Source organism: Oncorhynchus keta, chromosome 35 (genome assembly GCF_023373465.1).
Source record: "Oncorhynchus keta strain PuntledgeMale-10-30-2019 chromosome 35, Oket_V2, whole genome shotgun sequence".
Taxonomy (NCBI): domain Eukaryota; kingdom Metazoa; phylum Chordata; class Actinopteri; order Salmoniformes; family Salmonidae; genus Oncorhynchus; species Oncorhynchus keta.
The window spans coordinates 55041857-55054672 of NC_068455.1; the positions used below are offsets into that span (position 1 = coordinate 55041857).

At 43.9% G+C, this 12816-nt stretch overlaps 1 protein-coding gene across 1 annotated transcript in view; it reads right to left on the reverse strand.

The window, feature by feature from the left end:
* The window catches only part of LOC118368638 (ankyrin-2), a 107897-nt gene extending 101374 nt beyond the window's left edge, over positions 1–6523 (reverse strand). Inside the window, 1 exon segment of the mRNA XM_052495729.1 lies at positions 6200–6523. Coding sequence (XP_052351689.1) covers positions 6200–6349 — 150 coding nt within the window. The 5' untranslated portion in view covers positions 6350–6523.
* Positions 6524–12816: the final 6293 nt, after the last annotated feature.

Sequence of the window (12816 nt, forward strand, 5' to 3'; positions counted from 1 at the left end):
TTTTTGCGACTGCACTTGAAGAAACTTTCAAGGTTCTTGAAATGTTCCGGATTGATTGACCTTCATGTCTTAAAGTAATGATGGACTGTCGTTGCTCTTTGATTATTTGAGCTGTTCTTGCCATAATATGGACTTGGTCTTTTACCAAATAGGCCTGTCTTCTGTCTACCACCCCTACCTTGTCACAACACAACTGATTGGTTCAAACGCATTAAGAAGGAATTATATTCAACAAATGAACTTTTAACAAGGCACACCTGTTACTTGAAATGCATTCCAGGTGACTACCTCATGAAGCTGGTGGAGAGAATGCAAATAGTGTGCAAAGCTGTCATCAAGGCAAAGGTTGGCTACTTTAAAGAATCTCAAATATAAAATATATATTGATTTATCTAACCCTTTTTTGGTTACTGCATGATTTCATGTGTGTTATTTCATAGTTTTGAAGTCTTCACTGTTATTCTACAATGTAGAAAATAGTACAAATAAAGAAAAACTCTAGTTGTGGTCAAACCTTTGACTGGTACTGTATATCACTGGGAATTTCAACCGAACCCGTGAAGCGTGACATCACATTACTGACCATGTCATTTCAGCTTCAAAAGCCTCCCTAAACTGAGATTGCATAAAACAATAATTTACACAGAGTAGAATGTGTGTGGAGAATTTACATTATAAATAAAGTAAATATTGTATCCCACGACGACCGTCCAACGACCAATGCTGTTGGAAACATGCTCGGCCCTCCCAGTTACCATGGAGACAAGCGGCCCTGCCTCTCTTGGTAACCATGACAACTGTTTTTTCTCTCTCTCTCTATTTCTCTCTCTGGGGTGCGGTGGAACCTAAGAGTTCACACATAGCTCATTTAACTACTTTATTTTACCATAAGAGCCATTTTTCAGACTTGTAATGTGGCAAACTCACTCAACATTACACCAGTGCTGATAGGGGAAGTACAGGCTTGTAACACGCTCAGCAACCTCATGTGTGATACAGATGTACCTAGGCACTAACCTAACCTGGTCCCCTCTACCAAAGATAGAACATCTCAGCCGTGTGTGTGGGTCACCGCACTGCCCTAAGCCACAACCACCACAGCCTAGCGTGATTAAGTTGTCGCCCTTAAAAAACCCTCCTGACATGCATCATGTGCTCCACAGGCTCTTACAGGAACATTATCATTCTCACACATACACGGAAACACACACACCACACACACGCACGCATGCACACACATACACAAACACGCACACACACTGTGACACGCGCTTATTCACAGATAAGGCAACTGTACCCTTGTCTTTTGCTGGTGTACAAAATCCCACACTCCAATGGAAGAACACCTTCTATTCTTGGACATCATGACAGCCTATCATATCAACAGACAACAGTGTTTACTGGGTGGGTATCTGTTGTACACAGCAACCATGTCACACCACTGGTACCTAGGACTAAGAGACGGGCGTCAATGTTAACATTTCCTTCATTAACGCCAGGTTCGCCAACTGTGTGTGTGTGTGTGCCGTGTGTGTGCCTTGTGTGTGTTCGTGTGGGCATGCATGTGTGTGTGTATTTTACATTAAACCCTCATTTGGGCTGCCTGGCATGCACAGCCACTATCTGCGCAGACATACTGTAATTACAGTATGTGATGATCACTATGTCATCACATTCAAGTGGACTGCAGTATCCATGGAACCTTGATCGTTACCACCACATACCCCGAGTTCAGCTTTTAATACCCTATGAATATTATGATTAAATGACTAAACAATATTCTCATTTTAAATGGAACTGTAACTAAGTAAATTATACTCTGTTTTATTATATCTGAGTTCATAAGATGGGATTGTGTGACACGGACAAAGAGTAATTAAATATAACGAACACCATTCCAAACTAGTCTGGAGAGGAGTGGGTTAAGTAAGCAGATAGGGTCGTTTAACCTATGGTTGAACCGACAAAACTTAGCTCTGGGGTGTTTTAGATAAGGCAGTGAGTGCATTCCTAGGTTTTCTGTTAATTAGAACTGTCAGCTAAGTGGTGATCGATAATGGTGAGGGGTCAAAAGTTAATTCAGTTATGTTGTGTGACCTGTGAGTGTGTTAGTGGGTTGGAATGAACTTTTAAACTCACTTAATTCTAGGTCGGGAGGAGTGGATTCATTCTAGAAGCAATGAAATTACGTCATGTTATTGTATATGAACTGTTGCTCATGGTAACGTGGCAGCGCGCTCCGAGAATAAATTATGTTACCTATTATTGATAAGACTGGTCTCCGTCTATTTTATGCAAACAAGAATCTTACAAATTCTCATAAAATAGATGAATGGAATTAAATTAATGAAAACATATTGGAATAATTAAATTACAGTAACAGAAACCATCGGACTTCATCACACATGAGGCTTCCAAATGGAATTCTATCGAACCTCATTCGACTCAATGAAAAACAAGGAAACATTCAATAGGAAGCTGTAGATTATGATAACATGAACTCACCACATATTCAAAGGCTTCAAGATCAAGGTGACATAATGGAAGCATGCGGTTTGATGTATTGGCTAGGATCTCCTCTCTTCTGTAATTGTTTATGCATGCTGTGAGATGTTACCTCCTCGTGATTGGTTCATCCTGGGAGCCCCCCTCATTAGCAATCAGTGTCATCAACATCAGCTGGGCCCAACATTTCTGGGCCAATGCCAAAACAGGATATAGCTGGCCGCCAGAGCATCCTCGCCAACCACGGCTCTCCCTGAGGACTCATTCGCATATAGTAAATCAGCACTAGGCCCAGCTTCGTTAGGGACACTAAATTTAGACCTACTCTAAATTCACCAGCAGAGGCTAATGCTTTCACTGAGGCATGACAGATTGAGGCAAGATAGTGTGTGTTGCTGACCGAGAACACCATAAAAAAACATTGTAGGGGAGGGTAAACAACATACAATATTTTATTGAGAGCACAAGGATGCTGTATTGTCCTTGCAGGGCTAACAAAGCCTTGCTATACGCCACTGAAGGATAACTTATAAACCACATCTTCTGATTTAAAATGTTACATTGCTAGCTATTTCAAGGCTAAAACACTTTGTACAGACTGTGTGAAAAGCAGGAAAAAAACATCAGAATGTGTACTAGATTCCACAGTCCACTTAGTGACAAAGAGCACGAGAGCTAACTGTCAAGATGGGAAAGGTCAGGGGTCAAGTTGAAGGCATAGGTCGTGTCCCCCTGCGCAGACGTTGCATGCATCAACCAATGGTTGTGTGCCATGTCATCAACTGTGCCGTCGGGCACCAGATTGCTATAACATATGATGTGGTTAGCTGATACATAAAATACCTATCCAGGCATTGTAAGATCTGGCATGCGCTAGCAACACGACCCTGCTCTTAGTTAACACCAGCCACTGTTTAAAATTTGTCCATGTTCTCAAAAACAGTAGGCATCCTCAGAGAGAGCAGACCTTTAGCTGTCAGCGCGGTTAACTATAACAGGGACACTCTGAAGGAGTACAAACACACACTCACACACACCAAACACAGACATACTACACACACATCTCTCTTTTTCTGGGCATTTAAAATTAATTTGTAGGGGATGATAACTGGGCCCTCTGGAGATTAGGGCCCCTGATAAAACACACATAATGTACGTACTATACACAAACTTGCACAAATACGCCAGGCTACACTCTTACGAGGGCTATGCCGAGTAGTCGGTCAAAACAAGTATCGTAACGGATATGGGCAATTTTCTGGATACAATTATGATCCAAGCATCTTTCTCATGTCAGTCAGTAACAGAGTTTCTAAACCATACGGTCAAGTCAGTCATGTGAGCGATCTAAATACCTCAACTGGCTAGTTTGCCTGTCTGTAAAGAAAAATGGTGGGCTGTACGTTGATCCTGTTGCTCTGATTGGATAGATTAAAGCTTTATTTCTCCTAATTTCACCCGTTCACTTTTCCTCGCATGTTTTCAGTCTGATCATTTAGATTGCTGCTGCCTGCTACTATAATAAATCACATGTTGAGGACGTTTGCCATCAAGCTATCAATGTGCATTATATCTAACAAGTGTGGCAAGGGTAGGGAAAAATATGAAATGCTAATGTGCATTCTGAGTGAGTGACAGCAAACTGCCCACTGCAAGTTGAGGACACACAGACACAGACACAATGCATTGGGGCGGGTAGCGTTCTCCTGGCATCCGCCAAACCCAGATTTATCCATCAGACTGCCAGATGGTGAAGTGTGATTCATCACTCCAGAGAACGCGTTTCCACTGATCCAGACTCCAATTGCGGCAAGCTTTACACCACTCCAGCTGACGCTTGGCATTGGACATGGTGATCTTGTGTGCGGCTGCTCGGCCATGGGAACCCATTTTATGAAGCTCCCGACGAACAGTTCTTGTGTTGAGGCAGTTTGGAACTCGGGAGTGAGTGTTGCAACTGAGGACAGACGATTGTTACGCGCTACGTGCTTCAGCACCAAGCGGTCCCGTTCCGTGAGCTTGTGTGGCCTACCACGTCACGGCTGAACCGTTGTTGCTCCTAGACGTTTCCACTTCACAATACCAGCACTTACAGCTGACCCAGAGCAGCTCCAGCAGGGCATACATTTGACAAACTGAAATGTTGGAAAGGTGGCATCCTATGATGGTGCCACGTTGAAAATCACTGAGCTCTTCATTAAGGCCATTTTACTGCCAATGTTTGTCTATGGAGATCGCATGGCTGTGTGCTCGATATTATACACCTGTCAGCAACGGGTGTGGCTGAAATAGATCAATCCACTAATTTGAAGGGGTGTCCACATACTTGTGTGTATATAGTTTCTTTTGTCAACATCTATTTAGGCATATTAAAACACTTCTGTCTATTCCAATTACGAGTATCATCCGATCCGACAATCAACTGTCAACTTAAGGCTACGATTACGAAATACGAGTATGGCCATGTCGGCACACCCCTAACTCTTACAGTACTCCTCTAAGTCACATCATGTCCTTGATCTCAGCAGGCATGGTATGAGTGTGGAGTGTGATGTGAGGTGATAGGAGGAGACACTCCAGGGGAATTGGAATGTACTGGTCATTGCTCTGGAAATGTGGGACATTGAACACAACACAACTGCAGCTAGCACAGAGCAGTACATTATACTGTACTGTAGGGAGGGATGGAAATCAATATCAATTATGGAAATACTAAGTCTCACAATAAAATGCAAGGCTCACAAACAAATAAATTGTACATTAAGAACTGCCTTTAGCAGTTTCGCATACCTTTAGCACAAATAGCGCTCTCTCTCTCTCTTTCCCTCCCTCTCACCCACAATCCTCCTATTTATCATTAATGACATACTGGACACAATGAATTCTCACATTCTCCAAAGCAATTGATTTATCCTGCTTTCACGCACCTTTCACACACTATAATTGTTTTGAAGAAAATAGTGCTGAGTCATAAAACATGGCGGGGGGGGGTCGATATCCCCCTTTCAGAATTATGTTTTTTCTCTCTCACAGCTTCATCCTCTCTTACCCAGGTATAGATGTTCAGGGCTCTCTCGATTCTCTATCTCTCTCCCTTTCTCTCTTTCCAGGCAATGATTCTCTGCTGGTAGAAGAGTCACTATGGGTCGCTAGGTCATCTGAGTCACAACGCCCTCACAGGCAGCTCTGTCCAATTACAGATCGCTATGGTACTGCTCTCTCACACCACTCTGTATGACATTGCTGCCTAGACGTATCTGGCCTGGCACTCGACTGGCTTTATTTTTGTATCCCATCGCTTGGTTTGCTTCGCTGTCGGTAACTCTGTCCACACCTCTTTGATGTGGCAAAACCTTTGAGCATAGCAGGATTGGGCAGATTTCTTCCCCCTGGGGGAAGGTGAGTTGAAATAACTGTTTCTTCTTTGGTGAGTACTTTCAATATGCTGTAGACTGTAAACACTGTAAACAAGTACACCACACTATTCCCCGCATCGGTGTAATGGAGGGGAGAATATTACTATAAAAAACACAACAAGGTTAGTCGATGGGTTTACCCAAGGTGGGAAAAAGATACAAGTACAAAGAAAATAAGCAAGAGACTGGAGACCCAAGGCAGGAGTGGCATGGAATTTCACACAATTCTTCTAACACACCTCAGAAATGTTTTGCCTATGTTATGCCCCAAGTCTTACCAGTATTTGGGGTTCTGGCTCAGGCTCAGGATGTTGTTCAAAGCAGTAGTAGTCTGACTCTGGTAGAATGTGGTCCATCTTGGGTTGACTCCCATTGGCTTTCAAACCCTTTTCAGCCTCACACACCTTACACATTGCTGCGTTGCCCATGGCAACCGCTAGTCACAATCCCAGTGTCTGCGAAGCCAGGCGTCATCCAATGTAAACAAACCAACAAAAGCAGGTAAAGTTGCTCTAGTAAATCCACAAAAAAAATCCAGTCCTGTATCTTTTTTCCCCCATCCACCCCTAGAGCGCTAACGGCTAGATGCTACATCCACAGGTGGGCTAAGATACTACCTTTTGCCCAGCAAACCCACTCTGCCTGTCAGCCTCGCCAGCTTTCCTTGTCCCCCTCTAGGAGCACAATCTACTACTGCCGCTAAGCGCTAACACTGGCCCATTGCTAATTCCAGCTATATTTACACCCACCAGCCTAGATATGCATGGGAACGGGGGTGGTCCGACCGACCGGCGGGAGGGTGGCGTGCCAAAACAGATGAGGGGGTGGGGGAGGTACAGTAGCCCCCTGGTTGCTCTGGAATGCGCTCTCATGAGGGTCAGAGGCTACCCCTGGCGATGAGGGCTGTTATCACGCTGAGGGTGACCATGACTTAGTGCGTGGTGCTGACTTAACCTGATGTCATGAAGGGGAGTGGGGAAAGGTTATAACTCTCAACCTCTCCAGTCGGAGAGCTAGTATGAACTTCAGCAGTCACACAATAGCTATTTAAATGTATTGTGTTGTGTGAATCCTGTCCTCTGTGTGTCACAGTGAAGCCTACAGCACTGATTATTGATTGGGTGAAGCTGGGCGGCAAATTAAAGGCAGAGCCAGATCTTTTTATTGAATTGATCTCGCTCTCAGGGTTCAGGATTTGTAATTCATTCACCCCCAGATCCACCATAGTGATTGATCTCAGCTGAGAGAGGCCTAACTAGGTGTTTGTCAGATCTTTTGTGAGCTTGTGAGATGCTACTCAGCTGCATTTCAAGATGTGTGTGTGTGTGTGTGTGTGTGTGTGTGTGTGTGTGTGTGTGTGTGTGTGTGTGTGTGTGTGTGTGTGTGTGTGTGTGTGTGTGTGTGTGTGTGTGTGTGTGTGTGTGTGTGTGTGTGTGTGTGTGTGTGTGTGATCCTGTATGTGTTCTGTAAATGTGAGGTAAATGTGCCTGTTCTCTCTGGTCTGAACATGTGACTTGGCATTGTGACGGTACTAACAATGCCCACCCTGTTTCAAAATGTCGGCCAAATATTTCTCATTCACTGGAATATGTTAGCCCATGCAGGGAGTAAACACACTTCATTGTAAAGAACCACACAACCATGGTAAACTATTCTCTAAGAATAAATGAAGCAATTTCAGACCTTTTACTGCAGGGCAATTATAAGACTTAAAAGTCTGGAGGCTTATTGTGTAAACGTGTGAAGAGAGAGCAATTAAATTGTTTCAACCACTTCCAACTAACTGAGGAGAAGCATCCAACTGCAGAGAGCGTTAAACGAGCCATACAAATGAGTTACTCAAACCAGAAGTACGGACTCCTTCAGAGCTTCTTCAAAGTCTATTTCTGCAGAGTCACCCCCATCGTCTATAAAACATTTACATGATCGGACCATTAATATCGCTCCCTATGCCTTCTCACACCCCATCACACACACTTGACTATAGGTTAGACCCATCACTATAGACCAGACACAAATAATGTGGACACGAGACCTTCCATTAAAAAAGTCAAGTATAATCGAATAACAATGAATTAGCCCTATTAACCTTATCCTCCATGTAATTTACTCATGTCTCCTTCCATTGTGTTTTTAATGCTTACATGCCTGTATTATCTGCCAATAAACACATTCTCTTAGTTTGCCCAAGCATTTCGCTACACTCGCATTAACATCTGCTAACCATGTGTATGTGACAAATAAAATTTGATTTGATTTGGGAAGCAATATTAATATGGTGTATCAGAGATCCAGACCCCGCCCCTAAGCACATGCATCACAAGCGATAGCAACTAAACAACCCCTTCCCCCACTCCCCCACTAACCCAATCACTTCCTACCATGTTTAACCCCTCCCACTACTCAATATCAAACCCCCCCCAACCCCTAATTCCCAACCCATCCAATTCCACCACTGGTGCCTCCATCTAAAGGATATTTTGTTTCAATTTCCCTCAGTACTACAGCTGAGATGAATATGTAATCTTGTGGGCGGCGCAGACAACAACCAGCTTATATCTGTGGTCAAATCAAATCAAACTTTATTGGTCTTGACTGGTCTTGATTAAATAAATTAGTTTTATTTTCACTGAATATTTGTTTGGGTGTTGGTTAGACTACAATTACGGTGTTGAAAGGTTCGGATTATTTTGCTTTTAGTACTGTTTAGTACTGTTGTACATGTTGTACAATGCCATGGTTTCCTAACGGAAACACTGAGGGTTTTGTTTTTCTTGGAATAGAAACATCACAATATTAATCAAATTAAGCTACATTTCTTAAAATCAATCCCGTATACCCTGTCCTTATATAAAAAAAAAGGTTTTATATTTTCTAGCACAGCCAATGTTAAAAAAAGTTAAATGCTTCTCAAAAATGCCCTCTATTGGTCAAACTAGCACTAACAAGCATTAATGGCAAATGATGGCTGATACTTTTTAAATTTATTTTTTATTTTTAATTTTACCCCTTTTTCTCCCCAATTTCGTGGTATCCAATTGTTGTAGTAGCTACTATCTTGTCTCAGAGACGAAAGTTGAAAGTCATGCGTCCGATACACAGCCCAACCAAGCCGCACTGCTTCTTAACACAGCACACATCCAACCCGGAAGCCAGCCACACCAATGTGTCAAAGGAAACACTGTGCACTGTCCACAGCGGTCGCTGCTGCGCGATGAGACAAGGATTTCCCTACCGACCAAGCCCTCCCTAACCCGGACGACGCTAGGCCAATTGTGCGTCGCCCTACGGACCTCCCGGTCGCAGCCAGTTACGACAGAGCCTGGGCGCAAACCCAGGAACTCTGATGGCACAGCTGGCGCTGCAGTACAGCGCCCTTAACCACTGCAACACCCGGGAGGCGATGGCTGATACTTAATAAGTTACAAATAACACTGAAACATGCATGAGAGCATCAGCTGTGTGATCATGCTCTCCGCAGCCAATGTGAGTAAAACAGGTCAACATTCACAAGGCCGGCGGGCTTACCAGGACGTGGACTCCGAGCATGCGCTGACCAACTGGCAAGTGTCTTTACTGACATTTTCAACATCTCCCTGTCTGAATCTGTAATACCAACATGTTTCAAGCAAACCACCATAGTCCATGTGCCCAAGAACACTAAGGTAACCTTCCTAAATTACTACCGACCGTAGCACTCACGTCTGTAACCATGAATTGCTTTGAAAGCCTGGTCATGGCTCACATTAACACCATTATCCCAAAAAACCTAGACACACTACAATTTGCATACCGCCCCAACAGATCCACAGATGATGCCATCTCTATTGCACTCCACACTGCCCTTTCCCACCTTGACAAAAAGAACATATATGTGAGAATGCTATTCATTGACTACAGCTCAGTGTTCAACACTATAGTGTCCTTAAAGCTCATCACCAATTAAGGACCCTGGGACTAAACACCTCCCTCTGCAACTGGATCCTGGACTTCGGGATGGGTCGCCCCCAGGTGTTGAGAGTAGGTAACAACACATCCGCCACGCTGATCCTCAACACTGGAGCCCCTCAGGGGTGCGTGCTCAGTCTCCTCCTGTACTCCCTGTTCACTCATGACTGCATGGCCAGGCACGACTCCAACACCATCATTAAGTTTGCCGATGACACAATAGTGGTAGGCCTGATCACTGACAACGATGAGACAGCCTATAGGGAGGAGGTCAGAGAGCTGGCCGTGTGGTGCCAGGACAAAAACCTCTCCCTCAACGTTATCAAAACAAAGGAGATGATTGTGGACTACAGGAAAAGGAGGACTAAGCACGTCCCCATTATCATCGACAGGGCTTTAGTGGAGCAGGTTGAGAGCTTCAAGTTCCTTGGTGTCCACATCACCAACAAACTATCATGGTCCAAGCACAAGAAGACCGTCGTGAAGAGGGCAAGACAAAACCTATTCCCCCTCAGGAGACTGAAAATATTTGGCATGGGTCCTCAGATCCTCAAAAAGTTCTACAGTTGCACCATCGAGAGCATCCTTTACGGGTTGCATCACTACCTGGTATGGCAACTGCTAGGCCTCCGACCGCAATTCACTACAGAGGGTAGTGCGTACGGCCCAGTACATCACTGGGGCTAAGCTTCCTGCCACCCAGGACCTCTATACCAGGTGGTGTCAGAGGGAGGCCTTAAAAATTGTCAAAGACTTCCGCCACCCTAGTCATAGACTGTTCTCTCTGCTACTGCACAGAAAGCGGTACCGGAGACCCAAGGCTAGGTCCAAGAGGCTTCTAAACAGCTTCTGCCCCCAAGCCATAAGACTCTTGAACATCTAATCAAATGGCTACCCAGACTATTTGCATTGCCCCTCCCCCTTTTATTATGCTGCTACTCTCTGTTATTATCTATGCATAGTCACTTTAATAACTATACCTACATATTACTCAATTACCTCCACTAACCGGTGCCACCGCACACTGACTCTGTACCGGTACCCCCTGTATATAGCCTCGCTATTGTTATTTTACTGCTCTTTAATTAATTTGTTACTTTTATTTATTTTGGAGGGGTATTCATCTTAAAACTGCATTGTTGGTTAAGGGCTTGTAAGTAAGCATATGACAAAAAACATTTGATTTGATTTGACCAACAGAGAGGAGGAGAAAACTTGTTAAAAATAGGGGCGTAGGGTTGCACTCTGAACAAAAATCTTATCACCCAATTAGAGTCGCATTAGCAGATGGGTGGGTGTGGTCGGGGTGGGAAAAGGGCCTCTTCCAGTTTAGCTAGAAGGGGATGGGCAAGATGAACGCAATTAGGATTCTCATTCACATGCCAAACTGCTTGTCAAATGGGAGATGCTGCACAGTGTGGAGTAGTGCACTCTGATTCCCTGTGGAGGACACTGATGTAATACTGTATTCAACATGTTGTATGTGGTATGTTTCCACATGGCTGTGTATCAACAAAGTACCACTTAGACACACTTGACATACAGTACCAGTCAAAAGTTTAGACACACCTACTCATTCAAGGGTTTTCTTTATTTTACTATTATTATCTACATTGGAGAATATTAGTGAAGAGATCAAAACTATGAAATAACACATATGGAATCATGTAGTAACCAAAGAAGTGTTAAATCAAAATATATTTTAGATTATTCAAAGTAGCCACTCTATGCCTTGATGAAAGCTTTGCACATTATTGGCATTCTCTCAAGAAGCTTCACCTGGAATGCTTGGAGTTCCCATATATGCTGAAAACTTGTTGGTTGTTTTTCCTTCACTCTGCAGTCCAACTCATCCCAAACCATCTCAATTGGGTTGAGGTCATTTTGGAGGCCAGGTCATCTGATGAAGCACTCCATCACTTTCTTTCTTGGTCAAATAGCCCTTACGCAGCCTGGAGGTGTAATGGGTCATTGTCCTGTTGAAAACCAAATGATAGTCCCACTAAGCGCAAACCAGATGCGATGGCGTATCACTCCAGAATGCTGTGGTAGCCATGCTGGTTAAGTGTACCTTGAATTCTAAATAAATCACAGATAACGTCACCAGCAAAGCACCCCCACACCATCACCCCTCCTCCTCCATGCTTCACGGTGGAAACTACACATGCGCAGATCATCCGTCTGCATACTCTGTATCTCACAAAGACACGGCAGCAAATTTGGACTCATCAGACCAATGGACAGATTTCCACCGGTCGGATGTCCATTGCTCGTGTTTCTTGGCCCCAGCAAGTCCCTGCTTCTTATTGTTGTCCTTTAGTAGTGGTTTCTTTGCAGCAATACGACCATGAAGGCCTGATTCACACAGTCTCCTCTGAACAGTTGATGTTGAGATGTGTTTGTTACTTGAACTCTGTGAAGCATTTATTTGGGCAGCAATTTCTGAGGCTGGTAACTCTAATGAACTTATCCTCTGCAGCAGAGGGAACTCTGGGTCTTCCTTTCTTGTAACGGTCTTCCTTTCCTGTTGTGGTCCTCATGAGAGCCAGTTTCACCATAATGATGGTTTTTGCAACTGCACTTGAAGACACTTTCATAACATTTTCCTGATTGACTGACCTACATGTCTTAAAGTAATGATGGACTGTCATTTCGCTTTGCTTATTTGAGCTGTTCTTGCCATAATACAGACTTGGTATTTTACCAAATAGGGCTATTTATTTTACTAGGCAAATCAGTTAAGAACAAATTCTTACGGCTTAGGAACAGTGGGTTAACTGCTTTGTTCAGGGGCAGAACGACAGATTTTTACCTTGTCAGCTCGGGGATTCGATCTTGCAACCTTCTGGTTACTAGACCAACACTCTAACCACTAGGATACCTACTGCCCCTACCACCCCTAACTATCTTCTGTATACCAGCCCTACCTTGGCACAACACAACTGAT